The sequence below is a fragment of the Arachis hypogaea genome, chromosome 12 (genome assembly GCF_003086295.3).
Source record: "Arachis hypogaea cultivar Tifrunner chromosome 12, arahy.Tifrunner.gnm2.J5K5, whole genome shotgun sequence".
Classification (NCBI taxonomy): Eukaryota; Viridiplantae; Streptophyta; class Magnoliopsida; order Fabales; family Fabaceae; genus Arachis; species Arachis hypogaea.
In genome coordinates this window covers 15,369,782-15,397,019 of record NC_092047.1, presented here as the reverse complement: position 1 = coordinate 15,397,019, position 27,238 = coordinate 15,369,782, and the positions used below count along the sequence as shown (strand labels likewise).

Here is a 27,238-nt window from a genome sequence, read left to right as displayed (position 1 = left end):
AAAATTTACTTAGAGACCATAACTTGTCATTCCAAAAAATATACATTAATACTATTCCATTTACTTTTAATAAATAATTTTTTAATTAAATTTAGTTTTAAAACACATATAGCATAATTAAAATAACCAAAATATATTTTTATGTACATATAATAAAAAATCAGTTATTAAAAATTATAAGAGTTGGTCGAATACAACTCGACTTGATCAACCCCACAAAAGTAATAAAAATCTCTTCAAAAGGTTTTTTTAGTTACATAATTAACACATGAAAGTTGAAACTACTAAGGCCAGTTTGGGTAACTAACTTAATTAAGCTCTTTTTGATAAAATAACTTAAACAATAAATGATTCTGTTAAAAGTAATTTATAAATAAGTTATTTTGTGTTTGGATTTTTAACTCTAAAAATACTTATTTTAAAGAAATGTAATGAAAAGTAGAAGTATTATGAGAGAAGTCATTTTTTTTAACTTCTCTATAAGCTCCAAAATAGCTTCTTAAAAAGTTACAATTTGGTTTTGAAAATTGCACCCGACATTAATACTACTACTTTTCATAAGTCAAAAGTTAAAAAAAGCTACTTCTAGAGTTTCAAAGATCAAACTACATATTACAGATGGAGACAATTCAGGCATGTAATTACAGGAAATAAAAATGATACAGAGAATATATTTGCTTGTGTGGTTATCTTCGCTTCTCTATCTTCACTGGGAACCCACCTTTCATCAGCGACGTAAGGTATCCGGTATACTCCGGCACCACCCCTTCCGCCACCGCCGGAACCACCCTAAACTCCCTTAAGATTCCTGCCACCACTCTCTTCATCTGCAAAAACGCCATCTCCTTCCCCAAACACACCCTAGGCCCGGCCTGAAACACTGTGTAACTATACGGATCAACTCCAACAAAAGCCCACTTCCCCTCCCCATCCCGCCTCAACCACCTTTCGGGCCTGAAATCGGCCCAATCCGCGCCCCATATCCTCTCACTCCTTCCCATCGCAAAGATATGGTACGCCAGACGTGTCCCTTTCTTCACAAAAGTACCATCAGGTAAAACGTCGTCGTTTGCAGCCTCTTTCGTATCCACAGGCACCGGCGGGTACAATCTCATGCTCTCGCACAACGCGGCGTGAGTATACACCATGTCCTTTAGCTCCTCGTAAACGGAGGAACCATCTACGTGGTTCTTCTGGATAATTTCACTAACCACCTCTTCCTCCACGTGCGGATGGCTAGCAAGAAGCCAGAAGAACCACGTGAGCGCTGCGGAAGTAGTGTCCCTCCCAGCGAGAATGAAGCTGATGACTATGTCCGTTACAAACGACTCGTCGTTTTGTCCGGAAACCAAGAACCGCGACAATAGATCCACGGATTGCAGCGTTTTCTTCTCTTCAAGCTCTCGCTTCTTCTCCTCTACGATCTTCTTTGCTAAGCCTCTCACCTCCGACACTGCGGTTCGGAGCCTATTTTCGGAACCTATGTTTAGGATTTTCTTTATCTTCCATACCAGCGGCACCGCGGAATTGAACCTCTCGCTGCTGATTCTTGTTGCGTCGTCGAAGGCCTTGGCGAAGGTGGTTGTTGGAAGCGATGGGAGGAGGTATTCCGGATCGTAACCGAAAGCGATCTTGCATATGTTATCGAAGGCGAAGCGTTGGAGGATATCTTGTAAGTCACATGTATTTGTTGCATTAGCGTTGGTATGATTACACGTGGCAGATAAGATTGGGATGAGGCGGTTGGAGAGTTCGGCGTCTACAACGGTTTCGACGAAGTTGCGGAGGGATCTTGTGTTAAACTCGTGGCTGGAGAGCTGGCGCTGGAACTTCCAGTTGTCGCCGTCGGAGTTGAAGATGCCGTCACCGAGGAAGTCGCCGAGGGCGCGGTTAAGGGTGGGACCTTTTTGGTAGGTTGGGAAATTGGACTTGAGGATGTGGTGGACGATGGCGGGGTCGGCGGTGAAGATCTGGCGGGAGCCAAGGGAGCGGCGGAGGGTGAAGGTGGAGGAGGACGGAGAGGAGAGGAGGATGTCGGAGATCCAGTGGATGCGGCGGTGTTTGTTGGCGGCGATGGCGAAGATGGAGCCAATTATAGGGTAGGCTTTAGGAGTATTGGTGTTTGGTGGAACTCTTTTGGGTGTTGAAGATGAAGAGCGTGTTGTTGCTAAGAACCAAGTGAGAATTGCAAGAAATAGAAGGAAGTAAGCTATGGGAAGAAGCTCCATGTTTTCTGGTTTAGAAGGTTCTGCAATTGCTTTCTTATTGGTGTGTTTTCTTTCATGTTTCGCTTGCTGCAATATTTATAGTGTCGTGCGTCAAGAGAATTGGTTTTGTGATTTTCCTTTTTCTTGTAAGGAAATCACATGCATATACTAATTTTTTATTTTTGAACCAAACAAAATTTTATTTTTTGTTCTAGAAAGTCTAAAACATATACTAAAATTCTATAATTGTAAACGAATAACTTTACAAAATACCCAAAATTACCATTCATGACTCATCATGAGTTATGAATATTTTAAGACTTCACTTTATGCATGTAAAAAAAAATTAGATTTCGACTTAGGCATATTGCATTCATAAGATATACGTGAATTAACGAGAAGTTAGTATTATAAATCCTCAACTGATAATACTCTGGTCATGGCTCAAAATTGATATTGATTTAGATAAATATTTGGTGATTAATTAATTTTTTTTATATTTATTTTGTATTTAAGGTAATATTAATCAATTTTTATTATTTTCGCTAAAAATATTTGGTTCTCCATTTATTTATGATATCAACATAATTAAGGATAAGCAATAAAGAGAATATATCATAAATAAAAGTATATAGAAATTACAATCTAATTTCTTCATTTTTCTGTTTTATATCTATTTAATCACAATATAATCGAGATATTAAAAGGTTAAATGACTTTTTTTTAAAATATTTTTATTATATGTAATTCATAAAAAAAAATTTATTTTTAAATTTAAATTCAAGACTCTTTTATTAAATTATTAATTATTTATCATTTCAATTAATTTAATTTTTAATAATTTTATATATATATTTAATAAAAAAATGATTAATTAATAAACACGCTTACCTTTGTGTCTATTAACAAAATTTGTTAATCGCAATGTTTTATTTTTTGCGTTATAAAGTTGTAGATACGTAAATGCTTACGAAGTAGTACTTACGTGTCGGTTTCTCTTAACATGAGAAGCATGATTTTCAGACCATTATTATTATTTGTTACTATTTTGAATTGACTGCTGTTATAGAAAATACATCTTCTCAATTTTTTTAATTAAAAAAATAAAGTGTAGTCTTCTATTATTAATTTTATTAATAAAATAAAAAATACAAAAAGTATTAAAAAATTAAAAATTATATTTTATTTTTTTAATTATTAAGAAAATGAGAAGATCCATTTTTTTCTTAATCAAAGATATGAAATTCGAATCCATAATTTCTTAATTAAGTATGAAAAAATTATGCTATTTGAACTATTACTCATTCGCATGAGAAGAATCCATTTTCGCGGTTATATACTTATATATTCGTATGTCATTAATTACTTGCTCCTACTGTACGAAATCTTATTTTATTAGAACTTTGAAATTATCAAGTTCATTTTTATAAGATTGGTTTATTATGTTATGCAGATTTAATTTATTTGGCTTTAATATATTAGATTCCGCCTAGAAGAAATATTTACTTAAATAATGCTATATAACTAAATATTATAGATAATAAATAAAAATATATAATTAATAATATTATATTTATAAAAAAATATGAATTATTTTTTAATTTAATTAACTTAATTAATTGTTTTTAATTATTTTTTTTATTTAATTATAACAAAAGTTAATTTTAAATTTAATATGAATCAAATCTTAAAAAAATTTATTTTATTATTATATTCATAATTTTATATTTTTTTAAATAAAAATTTTAAAAATTCTATATTTTCATTCTTAAAAAAATTTCAAATCACCTCAAGACATTTTATAAAAAATAAAAATATTTTAAATTTAATTCATCTCTATTTATTGAAAGAGGTTTGTTATACATATAAACATTTTTGACATACAAGTTCATACAAGTTAGTCCAAATCCAATAAAAATAATCCTCAGTTTAGATTGCGTGTAAACACGCGATTTTCCAACTCTTGAATAGCGCAAAAACCATTATGACAACCGGTTCTTCTCCCTCAATTAAAATCGCAACACTCAAAATTTAAACAAAGATCAAAATTTCTCAAAAATTTCTCAAAATCGTCGCAAAAAGTGAAGGAAGTTTTGAAGCTGAATTCGAAAAGAATTATAAGAAAATGAAATAAGAAGATAAAGAAGAAGAAGCAGCATAAGATGAGGAGGAGAAAGAGGAAGAGTTTTAAATTATGTAAAACCTATTAGTACAAAAATACCGAAATTCTTAAATGATACACATAGATATCTTAGTTTTATACCGAAATTTATAATAAATACACAAAAATGTTTCCTTTAATGCTGTATTTTTTTTCTTCTTCTTCTTCTTTTTATTTATTTCTTTCTTTTAGTTGAATGAATGTGTTTGATTTTTTTTGTTTTTATTCTTGTTAAGAGAGTAAAATAAGAAGAAACTTAAGAAAGTAAAACAAGAAGAAAAATATGAATAAGAAAAAAAAAGAAGAAGATAGTGATGATGATGGAAAAAAAAAAGAAGAAAAAGCAGCAGAAGATGAGGAGGAGGAAGAGGAAGAATTTTAAATTATGCAGAACTTATCAGTACAAAAGCACCGAAAATTCTTAAACAATATACATAAATATCTTAGTTTCACATTGAAATTTGCTGCAAATACACAAAAATATTTTCTTTAATACTTCATTTTCTTCTTCTTCTTCTTTTTCTTATTTCTTTCTTTCTTTTAGTTGAATGAATGTAAATTCATCATTTTTCAAGTAATTTTGTAGCATTATGTGTGTTCTTCTTTTTCTTTGTTTAATTTTTTTTATTCTTTTTAAGAGAGTAAAATAAAAAGAAACTTGAGAAGGTAAAACAAGAAGAAAAAGATGAATAAGAAAAAAGAAAAAGAATATGGTGATGGTAATGAAAAAAAGAAGAAGAAGCAACAAAAGATAAGGAAGAAGAAGAGGAAGAGTTTTAAATTATGCAGAACTTATCAGTACAAAAACACGGAAAATTTTTAAATAATACACATAAATATCTTAGTTTTATATTGAAATTGGCTGCAAATACACAAAAATATTTCTTTTAATGCTGCATTTTTTCTTCTTTTTTTTCTTATTTCTTTCTTTCTTTTAGTTGAATGAATGTAAGTTCATCCTCTTCCAAATAATTTTGCAGCATTATGTGTTTTCTCTTCTTTTTTGTTTCATTTTTTTGTTTTTATTCTTGTTAAAAGAGTAAAACAAGAAGAAACTTGAGAAGATAAAACAAGAAGGAAAAGATAAATAAGAAAAAAGAAGAAGAAGATGGTGATGATGATGAAAAAAAAAGAAGCAGCAGTAAAAGATGGAGAGGAGGAAGATGAAGAGTTTTGAATTATGCAGAGTTATCAGTACACATACACCGAAAATTCTTAACAATACACATAAATATATTAATTTTACACCGAAATTTGCTGCAAATACACAAAAATATTTTCTTTAATGCAGAACTCCTACATTACATTCAATTCAAACTATCAATGATGAACAGTAATTTTCACAAACAAAAACAACATTATTCACCTACAGAATCATAAACTACTAATGAAAACATTAACTAGAATTGAACCACACCTCAGCCACTTGATTGGATTCAAAACAATAATCCACTTCGCTCTGGTTCAATTGACAACTGAACTTGAATCATTCATTATCTTCAACAACGAGATAACTGTTCAAAATTGATGATTTCAGAGCTTGATTTTAAAAATGTAGAGAACGAAGGAAATCGTGAAAAATGAAGAAAGAGAAACGCAAAGAACGCAGAGATGGAAGAGAACATAGATCGAAAACGCTGAGAAAATTCAAAAACGGAAACGAAACCCTTTCGAAAAAGGCAGTTATATATTTGCGCGTTGATTGAAAAGTTGGTCAGATAATGACGCATGAGGTAAATTAGGTTAAAGAGACTTGTATTAAAAAATAACTTATATATGAAGAATATTTGTTATTGAAAATAAGAAACGTCTAAAATTATTAGTTTGTGACCTACAAATAAAATAATAAATAATAAATTTACACTAATTTATTGATTATAGATATTATGTATTTAAAATTATAGATGTTATAGTATAAAATTATGGATATTAAATTAAAATATTTTAACAATTTCTACTATACAACTCATATGTTATATATAAATTATTATTATAAAAAATAAAATATAAAAAAATAAGAAATAAATTTTTAAAAATAATTATTAACTCATCATATCAAAATCAATAAATAAATTAAACATACATATCAATATTAAATAAAAAATATTAAAATAATTAAAATCATCATCCATTGGTGCACATAAGAGATAATTTGAAATATACAATAAAAAACATAGTTTAAAGTTTGGTAACATTAATTATAAAATTTTGTTAATTATGAACATTATATATATGAAATTATAAATATTATGAGTAGAAAATTATAGATGTCATTAATATGAAATTATAGATGTTATATTACTTAATTATAGATATTATATGTATAAACAATAGATATTAACTTTGTCAATTGAATAAATTAATTTAAGTATTTGACATTTTTTTTTAAATCCAACTAAAATAAAATTTAAAAACATGTGTGATTAAAAAATCAAAATAAATTATTCCACTTTAAAAAATATGAAACAAATTTTTAAATTATCGAGGATGGTGATTTAAAAATTATACGGTGATTTAAATGTATAATGCCTTTAAAAAATATATTAAAATAATTTAAAATCATGATTTATTGGTACATATATAAAATAATATATAATTTAGAATTGACTAATATTAATAGTAAAAATCTGTTAAATATAAAAATTATGTATATGAATTTATGATGTTACATAATAAATAAGTAATGTGCTTTTATTGTTATAATTTAAATTAAATGCCATAAACATAAATTGTGTATTCAATTAATAAGAACGTAATTTTTTTTGTTGTCCACGGTATTCCTCAACCCGATAGGTCAATGACTAATTCGTTGCGAATCTGAGCTCCATTTAAGGGTTTATCGTTGGCCAATGGGTTGCTACATACACAAGATGGGATTTAAATCCCCAACACTTGATTAAGCGGACGAGTAAGCTGACCACTCGACCAACCCAAGTTGGTTTAATAAGAATGTAAATTGATAAATGTATATGATTATTAGTCTTGCTACATATCCAATTCTTTTTGATAACCAAATCCAACTAAGTTAGCTCAAACCCATTTCATTACACATAGCGTGTACACATGTGCTTCAATAACGCAAACGAAACACCCACTTCACATACGTTTTGCGTGCCGCGCTCAAAGAATATGAAAAACGGTTTCCTATCTTCATGCGTCTCCTCCTCTTTCTTCTACTGGTGCTACTGATATGTTACTGCATTTTGTTTTTATTTCTTCTTCTCCTCCTCTTTTCTATGTTATTGCAGTCACTTATTCTTTTTTATTTTTTCTTCTCTTTTTCTTAATTTTTTTCTCTCAAGAGAGTAAAGTAAGAAGAATTATGAGAAAATGAAATAAGAAGGAGAAGATGAAGAAAAAAAGGATGAAAAAGAAGAAGAAAATGAAACAAAAGATAAAAAATAGAAAGAAGAAGAGTTTTGAATTATGTATATTTTATCAGAATAAATATATAACACCTAAATTTCTTAACAATAACACATATATTTCTTAGTTTTTACACCGAACTTTTGCTACAAAAGCATAAAAATGTCTTTTTTTAATGCTTATTTCTCATTATTCTTTTTATTCTTCTTTCTTTCTTTCTTCCTTTCTTTTTCTATTGCTCTTATTTCTTCTTTTAGGAGCATCGCTTCTCATATTAGATTTGAATGAATATGTGTATTATAATTTTATTTAGTTGAATGAATATAGGTTCCTCTTCTTCCTACTGATTTTGCAACATTATATGTTTCTTCTTATTCTTTGTTTGATTTTTTTCTTGTTTTTATTCTTGTTAAGAGAGTAAAATAAGAAGAATAATGAGAATGTAAACCAAGAAGGAGAAGATGAATAAAAAAAGAAAAAAAAGAAGATGATGATAATGAAGAAGAATGAGGAGGAGAAGGAGTTTTGAGTTATCATTAAGTAATTTCGTGCATTCTGGATTTAAATAAGTTTTAGAATAATCTTTGTAGAATTTTTTAACTTCTTCAAGCGTGTTATAATTCAAAATACACCAAAAATAGGAACAGAATAGATTCATTAAAATAATAATTCAGATTCAGAACTCGTACATTACATTCAAATTCAAACCATCAACTATAAACAATCATTTTCACAAACAAAAACAAAATTAAACAACTACAGAATTATAAACTACTAACGAACTACATTAACTAGATTCGAACCATACTTTAGCCACTTAGTTCGATTCAAAGTAATAATACAATTTGCCCTAGTTCAATTGACAGTTTGAACTTGAAAATAGACCCAAAACATTTTCAAAATACACCAATTTATAATTTCAAATACACTGAAACTGGAAATGAAACAGATTCATCAAAATAATAATTTAGATTCAGAAGTCATACATTACATTCAAATTTAAACCATCAACCATGAACAACAATTTTCACAAACAAAAACAAAATTATTCAACTACAGAATCATAAACTACTAACGAACTACATTAACTAAATTTGAACCATACCTCAGCCACTTGATTTGATTCAAAATAATAATACAATTCGTCTTGGTTCTATTGATAGTCTGAACTTGAAAATACACTGAAAGCATTTCCAAAATACACCAATTTATAATTTCAAATACATCGAAACTGGGAACAGAACAGATTCATCAAAATAATAATTCAGATTCAGAATTCGTACATTACATTCAAATTCAAACCATCAACCATGAACATCAATTTTCACAAACAAAAAAAATTATTCAACTACAGAATCATAATAAACTACTAACGAACTGCATTAACTAGATTCGAACCATACCTAAACTACTTGATTCGATTCGAAACAATAATCCAATTCAATTCGTGCTGGTTCAATTGACATACAGTCTGAACTTGGATCGTTCATTATCTTCAAAAATGAAATGCCTATTCAAAGTTGATTTCACAACTTGATTTCAAAAATTTTGATCCAAATCTTCAAATCAGATAAAAGAACATTGATCTTGAATGAAAAGAACACGGAGAACGAAGAGAATATAAAGAAGGAAGAGAAATATAGAGAACGCAGAGATATGGAAGAGAACGCAGAAATAGAAGAAAACGTAAAGAAATTTCGAAAATAAAAACGAAATCCACATAAAAAAAGGCAGTTATATATATTCACGTGTTAAGTAAAAAATTTGTTAGAGCTAATAGCGCATAAAAATTAATTTTATAACTTTTATAAAACGTGTGACCAGTTATCTTAATCTAAAAATAATTAACTCCTCACTTATCATTATATCAACTTTTTTATTAAAAATCTTAATCCATTTAATTTATACCAACAGAATGAGTTAAGTAATAATGTTTAAAAAGTGTTGGCCTAAAGATAAAGCTGTAGCGTAAATTTTCTAGTCCCATCTTACAAATTAAAGAATCCAAATCCAACAAATTTGATTATACTAGTCTAGTTAGATGTACAAGTCCATCTATCCGACTTGATTTAGATGGCAAGTAAAATCTTATCAAATCTTACTTCAGATGATATTCACAGTTTATTTATTATTTTAATGTGGGATAAATTCTCATATAATAATGAAAAAAAAATTATCCACTATTATAAATGGAGAAATTCAGAACTAATGGCTAAATCATTACCTTTTATAAATATTTTCATTATATTTTTTAACTTAATTCATTTAAATCTGTTTTAAGCTTTTCCTAACTTAACCTTATAGAAGTTTTTTACAGATATTTTTACTGTTATTCAGGCGAGAACATCGAACAATCCACTATTCTTAAAAATAAATTAGATTTTTCATTTAAAATAGTCTAAATTTCACATCTAAGTCTAAATCTACTTTGGTATTAAATATTATCTCAGAACAAAAAGTATTCATAAAAAAAATAAAAATATAGAAAACATTCTAGAGTCTAAATAGTTGAAGAGAAACTTTTAAATATTATGAAAGCAAGACGGTGCTCCTATTTTTGTTAATTAACTTCTTTTTATCAATATTATACTCTTACTAATATTTTTAGTTTAATTTTAAAAATGTAATAAAATAAAAGTTAATTTCAAACTATCAAAATAAATTATATAGAGCAAAAAATATTCATTTGCAAAATTTCATCATTGAAATGGACTTGAAGCTAATCTATCTTGCGTGTATGCTTGGATTGGCTTGGTATTTTACTTCCATTGAAATCGTCAACATGAGTTTTGATTTTTGATGCTGACAAATTAAACTCTCAATTTAGTATCTTGCGAAATTGTCCGATCAATGCAAGCAATTTATTTCGAAACTTAAGCCGCAAAATAATATAGTATATAATGAGATTGACTATGAAAGAAGTACAACTTTGTCAGATTATCATTAATGGTTCTCATTTATATTATAAATAGAATTTAATTTTAGTATACCGTTAATTTTATATTTATATTCTATCATATAATATTATATTATTAAAATAATTATTATTTTTATTAATTGTATGAATAATTATTTAAAAGAATAATTATAATTATATAATTATATAAAATATTTTATACTACCAATATATGAAAACTAAACTTATATATATATATAGATAGATAGGGTTGTTATACATTTAAATATTTTTTTATCTAAGTTCATTCAAGTAGGTTCAACACCAATAAAAACTACTTTTATTAAAAGAGTGTGATTACACACGCAGCTTCTTCTCACGGTCGTTTACGACAGAGCGTCTTCTTCTTCTTCACCTTCTTCTTTGCGTTCCTCCTCTTTTTTCGCGTTCCTTCTTCTTCACGTGTTTTCTCCATATCATCATTCTTTCGTTGTTATTGCTTCTGTATTTTTTTTCTTTTCCTCCTTCTCTTTCTGGTAAAGAAACAGTAGAAGGTGGGGAAGAAGATTTTTAAATTGTGCAGAACAGAAATGAATCGAAATTATACTCAAAATGAACTGAAATTATATTTAGAATGAACCAAAAATTAAATTCAGAATGTAAACTCGTTTCAAAACAAGTACAGAACAAAATAATTCACTCAAAAATGAACCGAAATTATGTTTAGAAATGAATCAAAATTATATTTAGAATGAATCAAAAATTAAATTTAGAATGTAAACTCGTTTCAAAACAAGTACAGACCAAGTACACCTTTATTTAAATCGAAGATGAAACAAAATTATTTAATAATTGCGACACACAAACTCAATTCGAAAACAAGCACACAAACAAAAATTGAATTAGGAACAAAAATTGAGAAAAGGAGGAGGTGGTGGTGGTGGTGGTGGTGATAACGGTAACGAAAGTGAAAAATAATAAAAAAAAAGAGAAAAAGAGGAAGACGTAGCATCAGGGGTGTAAGAAGAAGAAGAAGAATGTATGCGTGAATTTGAAACAAGTGCAGGAAAAGAAGCTTGTGACTCTAAATTACTTAGATAAACTTTTGGATACTAAAATTGTTTGAATGTAGAGAATAATTTATATATATATATTCTAAAAATATTATTTGACAAGTGCAGAATATCCAACAAAAACATTTGTGTATAATAATATAATGAAAAAGCTCTACATCCATGTAATTTTTTCATCCAAGCTATCTAAGTAACTTTAATCAGACGCGCCTCCCCAACCCCTTATGCGTTTGTTATACACGCACCTCATATAACTATAACGTAAACCTTCTGCTGCATGATAAACCTTTCTCAATGTAAACCTTGTTCTCTTCTCGCGTTTTCGTTCTTCTTCTTCTTCTATGCTCTACTCTTCTTCTTCTTCTTCTTCAACCTAATAAAATTTGTCATTCTCTTCTGTTCGCATTTTTCTTCTCTGCTCACATTCTTCATTATTGATCTGCATTGAATTCAACGTAATAAACTCCGTCGTTCTTCTTCTTCTTCTTCGTTTTCTTCTTCGATCTACACTTCTGAATGGAAACAATGAATGATTCAACTTCAAATCAGTTGAATGAGGTTATTACGTTGAGACAGCTACGAAATTAAATGATTGTTGCATGCTATCACAATAATCTTAAACTCTGAACAAAGTAAAAGGAGGCCACCGAATCGAACAACATTCATTTAGTGAATCAAAATCACAAAGGCCACCGAATCGAACAATGTTCATGTGGTGAATAAATGGTGAACAACTTTCAATCAATAAGAATAGTATTTCTCCTCCTCCTTCTTCTTCCAAATTCGCGCACGTAGGTTCTTCTTCTGCTTCTTCTTCTTCTTTCGTTATAATCATCACCAACAACACCAACATTTTTCTTGGTTAAGTGGAGTTGCTCATTTTGATTCACTTGATTGTTAATGTGTTCAGTTGAGTCCTTGTGCATGCAGAAATATTTTTCTTACTGATTGAATGCTTATCACATTTTATTCAGCACATGATTGGTGTTTGGTTCAGTGGTATTGAGCATTTCGGTTCACCTGATTGTTATGTGTTCAGTTGACTTCTTTTGCATGGAAAAATATTATTCTTGATGATCGAATGTTTATAACGTTTTATTCAGCACATAAATGTTGCTCGGGTCAGTGGAGTTGCTCATTTTGACTGACTTGATTGTTAGTGTGTTCAATTGAGTCCTTGTACATGTAGAAATATTTTTCTTGATGATTAAATGTTTGTGACGTTTTATTCAGCACATGAATGATGTTCGGTTCACTGGAGTTGGCCATTTCGGTTCATTTCTGTTCTGCACAATTCAAAACTCTTCCTCCTCACCTTCTACTGCTTCTTCACCAGGGAGAGAAAGATTAAAAGACAAAAAAATACAACAGCAATAACAACAAAAGAATGAAGATATGGAGAAAACACGTGAAGAAGAAGGAACGCGAAAAAGAAGGAGGAGAATGAGGAAGAGGAGGAAGGCGAATCTTTGTTGCTGTTTTCGTTCGTTTCTGGTTGTTCTTTGCCAAATCTTGTCGCGTTTCTTCTCCAGTAGTGGTTTTTGCAGAGATCGTGACTGAAGTTTGAGTGATTTTGAGAGAGATTCGAAGAAAATGAGCAGTTTCGTATTGAGAAAGAAGTAACTTTTTTTCATAATGAGTGCGAAGTAACGAAGTATTTTTGGGCACGTATTTTCGCTCATCATTAATATGTGTGACACTATTTAGGTTTGAGTCAACTTGATTATATGGTTACATGGATGTGTAGCATGCTTGATAATATAATATAATTAATAAAGGTAATACGTGACTCAACTTAAATTGCATTTTTATTTGTCAAATATTAATATAAAATTACTATTTGGATACTAAGAGTTAGCGTGACTACTCTATTTGTTATTATTTAATTTTTTAAAATAATAATGCAAAAATATTTAGGTATTGTTTTAAATGTAAGATGTTTTCAATCCTTAGCTTTTGAGGAAGTTGAAAAAAGCGGGGTTCAGATAAAACAATACAGGGGTATGACCGGAATCACAAAATGATAGCTTTTGTACGTGTTCCAACTCCTTTAATTTATTAGCCTTAAAAAATATTAAGGCCGAAAGTCGAATAAGATTAGGGGTGAAAATGAGAATCCAACCGATCAAAATGTAATTGGTTCGATTTGGTTTGAATTTGTAATTTTTTATATATGTATTCGAATCAAATCAAACCGATTAAGAATGAATTGGTTTGGTTCGGGTAATTGGGTACCCGATGATTTTAAAATTCATAAAAAAAAATTAAATTTTTATCTTAAAAATTCAACAAGTACAATAAACATGAAATATCAATAGAAATAATCTAAACATGTTAAACACCAAATACATTAAAAATTAAACTCATTAAAATCCAAACATATTAATAATGAATAATCATTGTCTAATAGAAAAGTCATATATATTTTTTTATTTAATTAATATATGATCTAGTTCGCAGATTGGTTCGGATTCCGCACCCCAAAACTGATACCCGAACCAATCACTAACAAAAGTCATTGGTTTGGTTCGGGTTTGACCCGATTACCCGTTGATTTCAGAACCAATTTAATTGGTTCGATTCGAATTTAGATGGGTAGTCGGGTACCCGCGCTCACCCCTAAATAAGATAGAGTAGGATTTAGATTTGATTTTAATTTAATTTATAGATTGAAAATATTTTTAAAATGAGTAAATTTTTAAAGTAGTTTTTGAGATTAACATTACACTAAAATCATTTATTTTATTTATAGATTAAGAATCTCTCGATCTTAATTTAATTTATTCTATTAAAATTTCAATATAAATTTCAATATGAATTTATCCAATTTTACCTACAATAAAACTATTTTTTTCAATTAACTATAATATTTAATCATTCATATTTCATAAAAACACTAATAAAACAAAAATATAAATACAAAATTAAGTTTAAATTAAATTTAAAAGCAATAAAGTTATAATAAAATTTATGTTAAAATTACAAATAACATATACTTCACTATAAATTTATAGAAAGAAGAATACGTGGGTTTGAATTCTCATCTATTATATTTCACGATACATGCATATATAATACTTTTTAATTATATATTGTAATATATTAGGATGGGGTAGTAGGTTGGGTAGAATTTATTTTAAATTCGCATTCGATTTTATTTGTAGATTAATCTGTTTTACTCTTAATTTGATTCATTATAAATTAAATTGTCAATTTTATCCGATTGAATTATCCGATTGAATTAGATCAAATTAAATATCCATAAATAGAATTAGTATTGTCAATCCTAATTATTAATTAAGTCTAATGGAGCAAAACTAATTAATGACATAGAATTTACTTCACTTTTCTTTTTTTTTCAAAAATGATAAATATAAAAAATATGATAATATTTAAATGATGACAAAAAATCAGTGTAACAATTTAAAATTATTTCATTTAGTATTTATTAATTATTAATAATTATATAATTTTAGATATAATAAGTGTATAAGTATAAATATTATATACATAAAATTATGTAAGTTAAATAATTTTGGTTATAAATATGCATGCGTGCAAGTCAGCTACAGACTAGCATATACACGAAATGAAAAATTAGCAAACTAATTTTTGGTATATATATATATATATATATATATATAAAAACAAATGTTGTGATATTCTTTAAATTTAAGAATAGACAAAAAATGAATAAATAGTAAATAAAACTTATATGTAGATTTAATTACAATAGAGTTGAGGTGTATAAATAATGGAATTAATTTTTATATACAAATAATATTATTTAATAAAACATTTTCAATAGAAAATTAGTATACTGATTCAATTAATTCAAAGTTCTTACATATTGATATCGTAAAAAACCTGATATAACTTATAATTCTAAAATATATTTCTATGATTTTTTTGGGATCATTAATATAAAATTAAACTTAAAGTCGTTTGACTAATTTAACAATTTTTTTTATCTATACCCGTATTTATTAAATATAGTATTCCTGCTTATATAATAAGTATTTAATATTTTAAAAATACTAATCTATGTTTACAAGAATTGTCATTAGTTTCTCTTGTGTGGGAAAAATGGAATTAGTTTCTTGCTTAGCCATTTCGTGTCAGCAATTTTTGTCTGCATTTTCAATAACCTTTGTTTTCTACTCTGTGAAATTTTCATTTCGAGTGTGGTGTGGCTAATTAAAGTGGCCCTCATGGCCACATGCATATTTCTAAAAATATTTTTCTTGGAGCATATTTTAATAAGTAATATTTTTACATATTTATTTTTTTAGTAAAATGATATATAATTAGATCTTTAAAGTTTTTTATTTTGGATTAATTAACCTCTAAAAAAATAAAATATTAATTTAATCTTTTATGACAACTAATGATAGATTTGTTATGTTCTTATATCGATTTATCATGTAAAATTTAACGGCAGTATTTATGTGTATTGTTAATTACTATAGTGTATCTATTTATGAAAAATTGTTATGTAAATAATAATTTTTGAAGCGAAACTTCACCTGTTTTAATAGGATTCGTAATAAAATAGAGAACAGTTAATAAATATTATATGAAAACTCAAAAGACAATGAATGCTTCATTATTTAAAATTACATCGTTTCTATGCTCATATGACACTAACAGAATGTGCATCACTATAGATAATGAAATACATGAATAATTTCGTTTTATTTCACATTATTTATTGATAGAAAAACATACATATCTACTATTTACTATCGTAAAAAATTTAATTAATACTATTTTTTAAAGACTAATTAATCCTAAATTAAAATTTTAAAAAATGTAATTCTCACTCTACTCTTATTTCTTCAAGAGAAACCCTTCACAGCTCCATCTACCAATCAATTATGTTTGTTGAGAAATTCTTATATATGTCGACAGGTTATTTACTTTTTTCTTTCATTTATTGTTTGACATATTATATATTACACATAAATGGGAGGGAGATAGACAAATATTTTCACATTAAATTCACATTATCAGCATATCATGTGTCAAATAATAAATAGTATAGAATTAAATGAGCTTTAAGAGTATACGAATTTCTCTTGTTTGCATAAAGCCATAAACCGCTTTATCCTCTTGAAAATTTTACAAAAACTAATTTAAGACTATATTCTTGACATTTTGGTACATGTAAAAGAAAAATACATATATACTAAAAAATTATTAGAATTTATTATTTTTTATCATCACTTAGTTATTAATTTAATTTTTTTAATATAATTTTTTTAGTTTAGTAATTTAACAACATATTTTATCTTATACTTTTAAATATTAATAATTAACTAATAACAAAAAATAATAAATTCTGATGATTTTTTAATATTTTTTAATTTAAAATTTAGAGTAAATATTTAGATTGATTTAAAAAAAAATTACAGATAAGATACTTTGATTCTTTTAACAAATTTGTATTATTTACAAATTTTTAAGATTATTTTAATTTGATTAGACAAATTAATTCTTTGTAATTTTGAAAAAATACTAATTATATTATAATAAAGTTTAAGACTTATTTATATAATATATATTAGAAGTTTAATTGAAGAAAACATAAAAATTAATTTTTATGATAAAAATAATTCTCAAAAATTGCTAGAACATATAAATTTATTAAAAATTTAAAATATGTTAAAATTTATTTAAATATTTATTCTAAAATCTAACCTATTGCACCTATATATGTAGACCAATAACACTATTATTGAGTGACTATGTATACGAGGTTGGGGAGCCCATGACGACTCATCAGGAGAGCAACCTCAATGTGGGACCTGGCTAGCAGCTTTTCACGTAGCTAAGGGCTAACTTCCAATTCTCCTATGCAATTTATTAGGTGGTTCCTTGAATATAATAAGTTAATAACTTTCTTGCTACATAAGGAGGGATAATTGATGTTTTTACTTTTTTTTTCCTATTGCCATTTTTTTAAGAATAAAATGGCAAAATTGTTAGAGTACTACTCCTTTAAATTAAGTTGGGTTAGTCGAATGATTAGTTTACTTGTCCGCTTAAATAAATGTCGAGAATTTGAATCTCATCTTACGTATACAATAATTCATTGAAAAAAAAAAACTCTGAAATAAAATTTCAATATGCAAATGTTTCGCTTGATTTTGTTCTTTCAACCTCAACAAGAAGTGTTGACCAAACTTATATCAACGATCTCAATTCAAAGGATAGAGACGACAATTCTTTTTTGTGAGTTGTTCTTAGAATTTAGAAATTGTGTCCAAAAGAAGTGTAGAACATAATAATTATAGAACACAAGAAGTAAAAAAAATAAGTAAAAAAAAAATAAAAAATTACAAGTGTAAGTTTAGTAAAACTAATTATAAAAAAGAAAATAAAAAGAAAACTAAATAATAAAAAGGAGAAAAATACTCCTACGTAATAGCCATCAAACTTTGATGGTGGAAAGAGAGAAAGAATAGTAATCTCATGTTATGGGTGATTTACGTAACAGATATTTGCTTATAAATTGAAAATTTTTTTGAGTTGTTTTCTCCTATATATGTAGAGAGAAGTGTGTTTTCTGTTTGTCAAGAGAGTGTTATTGTAATCTCCTTATGATAGAGAGAAGTTGTAATTCTCAAAGAAAGTTATTTTATACAAATTTTTTATTTTTCATCTCTATATTTTGCTGTATTATTTGTCTAGTATCTAACAGTGGTATCAGAGTCAAAGGTTGCTGATTAATATTTTTTCTTCCACTGCGAGTTACCATAAAAAAATGGCAGCAAAATATGAGATTCCAAAATTTAGTGGGAGTAATTTTTTCTTATGGAAAGTGAAAATAAAAGCAATTAGGAGAAAAGACAATTGCGTGGCAGCAATTGAAGGTAGATCCACTGGGATTACAAATGAAAAATAGAAGGAGATGGATGATAACGCCGTAGCAAATTTACACTTGGCACTCGGTGATTCAGTGTTGTCAAGTATAGCAGAGAAAAGGGCAGCAAAAGAAATTTGGGATGCTCTCACCAAATTATATGAAGTCAAGTCACTTCACAATAAGATATTCTTGAAGAGAAGACGTTATACTCTTCGAATGAGTGAATGTATATCGGCAATAGATCATATCAACAATCTAAATATGCTATTTTCCCAACTCTCATCGTTGGATTACAACATAGTAGAAAACGAACGTGCAGAACTTCTACTTTAAAGTCTACTAGATTCATATGATCAGCTCATAATTAACTTAACTAATAATGTTTTGATAGACTATCTTTCTTTTGATGGTATGGTTGCTACGATTCTTGAAGAAAAATCCAGGCGCAAGAATAAGGAAGATAGATTAGAGAGCTCAAAGCAAGCAGAGGCGCTGTTGATGACGAGAGAAAGATCAATGGAGCGTGGTTCCAGTGGGAGCAAAAGTAGACCGAAGTCACAAGAAAAGAAGCAATTCAAATGCTACAATTGTGGCAAGAGATGGAACTTCAAGAAAGATTGTCGGAATAAGAAAAGTATAAAGAAGGTTCCAGAAAGATTAAGTTCTCAAGGATGTGAGTACCTCTGATGATGGAGAAATCCTATATGGCGAAGCAATAATTGGTTCTAAAGGTAGAAAATAGCTCACTGATGTCTGGATTATTGATTCAGGAGCAACCTGGCACATGACTCCTCATCGTGATTAGTTTTGTACATATGAACCTATCTTAGAAGAATCTGTGTTTATGGAAAACAATCATGCCTTAGAAATTGTTGAAATATTACTGTCAAAATAAAAATGTTTGATGGTTCTATTCATTCACTTCAAGGGGTAAGACATGTAAAGGGCTTGAAGAAGAATTTGTTGTTGATTGGGCAACTAGATGAACTTGGTTGCAAAACCCATATTGAAGGTGGGATCTTGAAAGTTGTTAAAGGTGATCTTGTGGTAATAAAAGCAAAAAAGATTGTTGCAAATCTATACATGCTTATGGGAGATACTTTGCAAGAGGCAGAGGCATCAGTTTCTTCAGCAAGCTAAGAAGAAACAATGATGATATGACATCACAAACTGAGCCACGTGTCAGAACGAGACTTGCAGACTCTTGTAGAACGTAATATCATTCCCAGGCTCAAATCGGTAAACTTACCTTTTTGTAAAAACTGCGTTACAAGCAAGAAATATAGATTGACGTTTGGTATATCAACTACTCAGAGCAAGCACAAATTGGAGTTGATTTATTCTGATGTGTGGGAATCGCCGAAAATGTCCCCAGGAGAAACAAAATATCTTGTATCATTTATTGATGATTACTCTAGGAGGCTATAGGTGTACCCAATCAAGAAGAAGTCGGACGTGTTTGCGATGTTTAAAGAGTTCAAAGCAAAGTTAAAACTTGAATCTAGAAAGAAGATCAAGTGTTTAAGGACAGATCATGGAGGAGAATATGTTGATGGTGATTTTCTAACATTTTGCAAGCAAACAGCCATTCAATGGCAATTCACAGTTGCATATACGCCTCAGCAGAATGGTGTAGCAGAGCGAATAAATAGGACTTTCCTAGAAAGCGTACGAGCTATGTTGCAAACTGCAGGTTTAGCCAAGTCTTTTTAGGTAGAAGCTGTTAAAACCGCCTGTTATGTGATAAATCGATCACCATCAATTGCAATTGGGTTAAAGACATTAATGGAGATGTGACAAGGTAAGCCACCTAATTATTCTTCTTTACATATATTTGGTTGTCTTGTGTACATGATGTACAATTTTCAGGAAAGAACAAAGCTGGATCCAAAATCTAGAAAATGTATATTCTTGGGTCATGCTGACGGAGTTAAGGGGCATTGCCTGTGGGATCCCACTGCCCGCAAGGTAGTTGTCAGCAGAGATGTGATATTTGCAGAAGATGAATTACAAAGAAAACAAAAAAATGATAGCATTGTTAAAGAAATAACCACTATTCAAATAGATGAAAAATGCAAAGAATGTGATCTCTCTGAAGCAGAACCAGAGCACGAAGAACAAGAAGTAGAGACCAATGACATAGAAGTTCGTCGATCCACTTGACAAAGAAAAACACCATCATGGCACTCAAATTATGTTTTGATAAGCCATGATGCATATTGTCTTATGACAGAAGATGGAGAGCCAACAACTTTTATGGAGGCTATGTGCAATCCAAACGCTTCTATGTGAATGACAACAATGCAAGAAGAAATTGAGGCATTACATAGGAACTATACCTGGAAACTTGTTGAAGTTATAGCAGGTCAGAAAGCCATTGGTAACAATGGGTTTACAAGATCAAACGAGTTAGTAATGATCAGGTGGAACGATATTGTGCAAGATTGGTTGTCAAGGGATATGCTCAGAAAGAAGGTGTTGACTTCAATGAAATATTTTCTCCAGTGGTGAGACTAACTACTATCAGAATAGTTTTGACTATGTGTGTTGTATTTGATTTACATCTAGAGCAATTAGATGTAAAGAATGCCTTTTTTTCATGGAGAACTTGAAGAAGAGATATATATGCTCCAACCAGAAGGTTTTGAAGAACAAGAAAAAGAAAACTTGGTTTGCAAGTTAACTAAATCTTTGTACGGTCTAAAGCAGGCGCTAAGGTGTTGGTACAAGAGATTTGATTCTTTCATTATTAGCCTTGGATACAATAGACTTAGTTCAGATCATTGTACCTATTACAAGAGGTCTGGTGATAATGATTTCATAATTCTGTTGTTGTATATGGATGACATGTTGGTGGTAAGTCCCAATAAAGATCAAATCCAAGAATTGAAGGCACAGTTGGCTAAGGAGTTTGATATGAAAGACTTAGGACTAGCAAACAAGATTTTAGAGATGCAAAAGGAATAGGAATATTTGGCTATCGCAAAAGAATTATTTGAAAAAGATCTTGCAACGCTTCAATATGTAGAATGTAAGCCAATTTCAACCCCACTTTCTATAAATTTTAAATTATCTTTAAGTATATGCCCTAGTAGTGAAGCAAAGAGGATGAAAATGTCTTGAGTACAGTATGCATCAGCGGTGGGAAGCCTTATGTATGCCATGATCTGTACAAGGCCAGATATTGCTCAAGCAGTTGTGGTGGTAAGTCGATTTATGGCAAATCCGGGTAAAGAGCATTGGAATGTTGTTAAGAGGATTCTGAGATACATTAAAGGGACCTCAAATGTTGCATTATGTTTTGTAAGATTAGAATTTATTGTCAATGGATATGTCAATTCAGACTTTGTAGACGATCTTGATAAACGAAAATCTACTACAGGCTATGTGTTTACACTTGCAGGAGGAATTGTGAGCTGGCTATCTAAATTATAGACTGTTGTAGTTCTATCTACTACAGAAACTGAATATATGGTAGTTACACAAGCATGCAAGGAAGCTATTTGGATCCAAAGGTTAATGGAGGAACTCAGGCACAAACAACAGAAGATTTTTGTATATTTTGACAGTCAGAGTGTCTTGCACATTGTAAGGAATCCTGCCTTTCATTCAAGAATAAAATACATTGGAGTATAATATCACTTTGTTCGGGAAGTAGTAGAGGAAGGAAGTGTTGATATGCAGAAGATTCACACTAAAAATAACCTAGTAGATGCCATGACAAAAACCAATCAACACTGAAAATTTTGAATGGAGTAGATCTTCATATAGCCTATCGAATATATGAGCTATGAATTTTTTGAAAATTTACCAAAATTAGTTTTAAGTGAGAAATTGTAAGTTTAGTAAAGCTACTTATAGAAAAGAAAAAGAAAAGAAAACTAAATAATGAGAAGAAAAATACTCCTACATAACAGCCATCAAACTTTGATACTGGAGAGATAAAGAATAGTAACCTCATGTTATGGGTGTTTTACGTAACAGAGGTTCACTTATAAATTGAAAACTTTCTCATTTAGTTTTCAATTCAATTTCATCCAACAAGTTAAGTCATCCAGAGAGAAAAACATAGGTTTCTTTAAGTAGTTTTCTCCTGTATATATAAAAGAGAAGTGTGTTCTCCTTTTGTCAAGAGAGAGTGTTATTATAATCTCCTTGTGATAGAAAGAAGTTGTAATTCTCAAACAAAGCTATTTTATACAAATTTTTAATTTTTCATCTCTATATTTTGTTGTGTCATTTGTCTGGTATCTAACAACAAGATTGTATTAAGGGTTAAGTACAATTTTGGTCTCTAAGGTATAAGTTGAAAATTTTTTCGTCCCAATTTTTTTTTTTTTGCATAAAAAATTGTCCCTAAGATTTAAAACCAAGTTTTAAAATCGTCTTTTTTATTTAAATATTAAAATTTTGTACCAAATTATCTATAACAAAAAATTATAAAATAAAAAAAAAATAAGAGAAAGAGAGTGTTTCTACTCTTGCGAATGGAGAAGGGAAGAAGAAGAATGGGGAAGGGAAGAAGAAGAAAAAACTGTCCACGATTCACCTTTGTCTCCGCTTCCACCGCCACCTCCGTACAATTTTGGTCCATAAGGTAAGGATGATTTTAAAATCAAGTTAAACTTTAGGAATGATTTCGTATGCAAAAAAAAGTTCGGGACGAAACAAATTTTTGACTTATACCTTAGAGACCAAAATCGTACTTAACCATTATATTAAAATGTATATAAATTAACAAGTTCTTGAATAAAAATGACAAAATTTAAATACCAGAAATGAAAGACAAAATTGAAATTACTAAACAAGAAAAAAAAGATGGAGTCTCGCGAAACTTATATAGACTCGTGACTCATGTTTCTAGGCGTTAATATGACTAAAAATTTTAAGAGTGAGTGAGTGTATGAATAAATAGAAGTTCTATTAACTTATTGAAACTAATCTTATTTATAAAAAAAAAAATTCTAAACTAATTGATATAATCTTAGACTTTAAATAAACTTACATTTTAAATAATTTTAAGCCTCAAGTAAATTTAGATTTCAAATAGTCTTAAACTTTAAGATGATTTTGGATCTTAAGTAAAACTTGATCAACAAATCTAATTCAATTTTATTTTCTTCAACTATAATGTATTTTATATACATATGATCTTTAAATTTAATTATTAAATTTTTTAATGTCCACTATTATTATCAAATTTTTGTACAACAACAACAAATATATTCTTAAGCTGTTGAATTGAGAAATAACGTCGTAACAAACAAAGAGCACTACTCTTTTCGGTTTAAAATATTTGTCGTTTTTGAATTTTAATAATATATATATTGAAAGTTAAAATTAATGAATATCATTTTGAAATGGAAAGAAAATTTTATTAGCAACGAACACCCACCTACTAGATGGGCTACTCCGGAATGATTGAGTACAAAATTAGAGATATATAACGGAGCCTCAAACTTTTTTTTTTCTTCCTCCTCCCGTCCCATTAGATTTATATTAGGGAGTTACTCAGATAAAGACATCTAAAACGTCTTTTTTTAAAGATATTTTTTAGTAATTAAAATTTAACACATATAATTAATTAAATTGTATTATTTTTGTCAAAATTAAGTCAAATAAATTAATTTAACCAAAAAATAGTGAATCAAATATTAAACTGGTCTAAATTAATACTATTTTTTTTTATAAAAAATGATTATAATACCCTTATTATAGAAAATAACTAAAATACTTCTATTATATATATATATATATATATATATATATATATATATATATATATTAATTTTGAGAATTCTAAATTCTAGTCATTTACTTCTTGTTATCATAGGATTAGGATTTAGAGTTTTAAAAATTAATATAAATATATATATATAATAGAAGTATTTTAGTTATTTTCTATAATAAAGGTATTATAATCATTTTCTATAAAAAAAAATTTAGACCGGTTCAAGATTTGATTCACTATCTTTTCGATCAAATTAATTTATCTGGCATAATTTTGACAAAAATAACACGATTTAATCGATTATATATATACTAAATTTTAATTACTATAAAACATCTTTAAAAATAGACGTTTTAAACGTCTTTATCTGAGTGACTCCCTTTATATTATTATCATCTAACGAGAAATTTGCCATTTTATTAGTTCTTTTTCTTGTTTAGACTTTAATTAAACTTTTTTATTAAATTACTATGATTTTGTTTGATTTTTTTGTCAATCTCAATACGTCAAATCAAATTTGTATTAAAATCTCACTTCAAAAGAAGATACGATCTTTTTTTTAAGAGTAAACTCAACTCAAAATTTATTTAATATATGTATCGAACAATTATTTATATATAAAATATTGAATATAAATTGGATTAAATAATGTAAACAACAACAATAAAAAAAATACAAAATAAATGAAACTTTAAATGGATAAGAAAAATAAAATTGAAATTGAAAAGGAGTAAATTTCTTGAGGAAAAGAAATTAAAGTAAAAAGCTTGAAGTAAAGAAATAAAAATAAAATACGTAAAGAAAAAATAAAAATAAAACAAATTAAAATTTATTATTCATTAAGATAAAAAAGTTATTATTCATTACAATGGGTTATGAATTACATTTATATTTTATATGATCTTATTAATATTAATTTTTTTATTTATTAATATTTTATAAAATAAAAAATTATATATATACATAATAAAAATATTATTGTAATTTTATTTGTGTAATAGTTTTTAAATTGAGACGGTTTATAACTCCTACAAATAAAAAAAAAAATTAGTTTAAGTAGTTTGTAGGAGTTGAAAAATCTCCCACAACCTCAATCAAGACCGCCATAAAATAGTGTAAGTAGATGCATGCCTTTGAAAATCAATGCAATATACTGAAAATCGCCACAAATTACAAAGGACAAAAAATCCCGCAATTTAAATGGACACTAACTCCATCAGTTTATAAAACCACCGTTACGCAATTTACAAGGGTTAAAAACTCTCGCAAAATAAAAAAAAATCCGCAAATTAATGCTTTTTTGTAGTATCAAAAACAATAATAAGGTGAGATTCTAAATAAATTCTTTCTAACATTATAAGTCGATGATTACTGCAATTAATAAAATATTGTTAACTGATCATACAATGGTACAACGAATTAGTTTCATTTTTCTATAAAGGAATTTCATAAGAAGAAAAGGAGGTACGTTTTTTTTTAATCTAAAAAAATGTCACACGAAATTCACATATGTCGTCTTGAATGTTGGAATTTTTTGTAAGTATCTTTATATTCACTTTATAAAAAAAGATATACCATAATATTGTAAGAGATAAACTATACCTAAAAAATACATCTACTTAAGAATAATATGTATTTTTATTTATATAAAAACTTAAAAATAAATATAATAAATTGATAATTCTCTTACAAAAGCTTTTAATGAACTCTGTATTTGTTACTCTATATGGAAAACTTAAAAAAAAAATTAATTTATAAACTTCTATCTTATTTTCCTTCCCAATATAGGATAAGTGTGCTATGGTAAATCCTATACATAGTAACCATTATAAACTCCACTCCGAGAAATTGAGACACGTGAAGAAGATAAGTGCCGCAAATTTTATTGCCGACTAAACAAGGCCCCATGAATTTCCACACATTTCCAATTATTCAGTCGCTTTCAGGTATTTATACAAGTATAATCCAATGCAGCAGACAAGGCTGAATTTTAGACATTTTAATTTACAAGGCTATTATAACTCGGAAATTATTTCTAAAATGATGCATGTATGTGTGTAATGCAAGATGATGATAGTAGAGTCATGAATTGTACAATTATCGGCCCACAGAAATCAGTGGCTGCTATTCCTTTTCATAGAAGTTGGTGGGTTTGATTTTTTTTAAAGAGGTTAAAACATTATTAGAATATTTTATTTTTAGTTATTATTTAATTATTAATATTTAAAAATATGAAATAAAATATATTATTAAATTATTAAATTAAAAAATAAAATAAAATAATTGTATTAATAATTAAATAATAATAACAAATAATAAATTTTAATAAATTTTTAATATTTTTCTATTTTTAGATACTGACGTATGTATAGTGATGTATGTGCACAATTTTATGCACAAATTAAAAACAAAAGAAATAGAATTTTTTAATTTTTGTTTATTAAAAATTAAAAAAAAATTAAAATATTTTTGAATTAAAATCAAGGTTTTCAATTTCTATTTTTAAAAATAAAAAATTTAAAATTAAAATTAGATCCTCCAATTTTATTTTTTTCCTACCAGTCCCTATATTTTGTAAAAAAATAAAAAAGACAATATACTTAAAACATTATATTTTAACCTGACCCATATTAAAATTTTTTAGACATTATAAATGGGATTTTTTATAAATAAATAATTTAATTATTTTATTTACCAAAATATATAATTTATAGCATATTTACCAATTTATAATACATTAATTTATCTTATACAGGAAATAATTATAAATGAGATACATAGAATTTGAAAAATACACATATCTCATTTACAATATAAACGAGATACATTCATAAAACGAGATATATTTATAATTATCTCGTTTATACTATAAACGAAATATGTGTATTATTATTATTAAAAAAAATTACGATTAAAATAATATACATATCTCATTT

General features: G+C 27.8%; 1 protein-coding gene across 1 annotated transcript; it reads right to left on the bottom strand.

Moving 5' to 3' along the window:
• Nucleotides 1–351: 351 nt before the first annotated feature.
• Nucleotides 352–2,471, bottom strand: LOC112726986 (cytochrome P450 94A2). The gene has a single exon (XM_025776566.3). It carries the CDS (start codon nt 2,226–2,228, stop codon nt 687–689), a length of 1,542 nt encoding a protein of 513 aa, XP_025632351.1. The 5' UTR covers nt 2,229–2,471; the 3' UTR covers nt 352–686.
• Between the last annotated feature and the right edge of the window lie 24,767 nt (nt 2,472–27,238).

Excerpts from the sequence above, each read along its gene's own strand:
- LOC112726986 (XM_025776566.3), bottom strand. The coding sequence starts at position 2,228 with ATGGAGCTTCTTCCCATAGCTTACTTCCTTCTATTTCTTGCAATTCTC.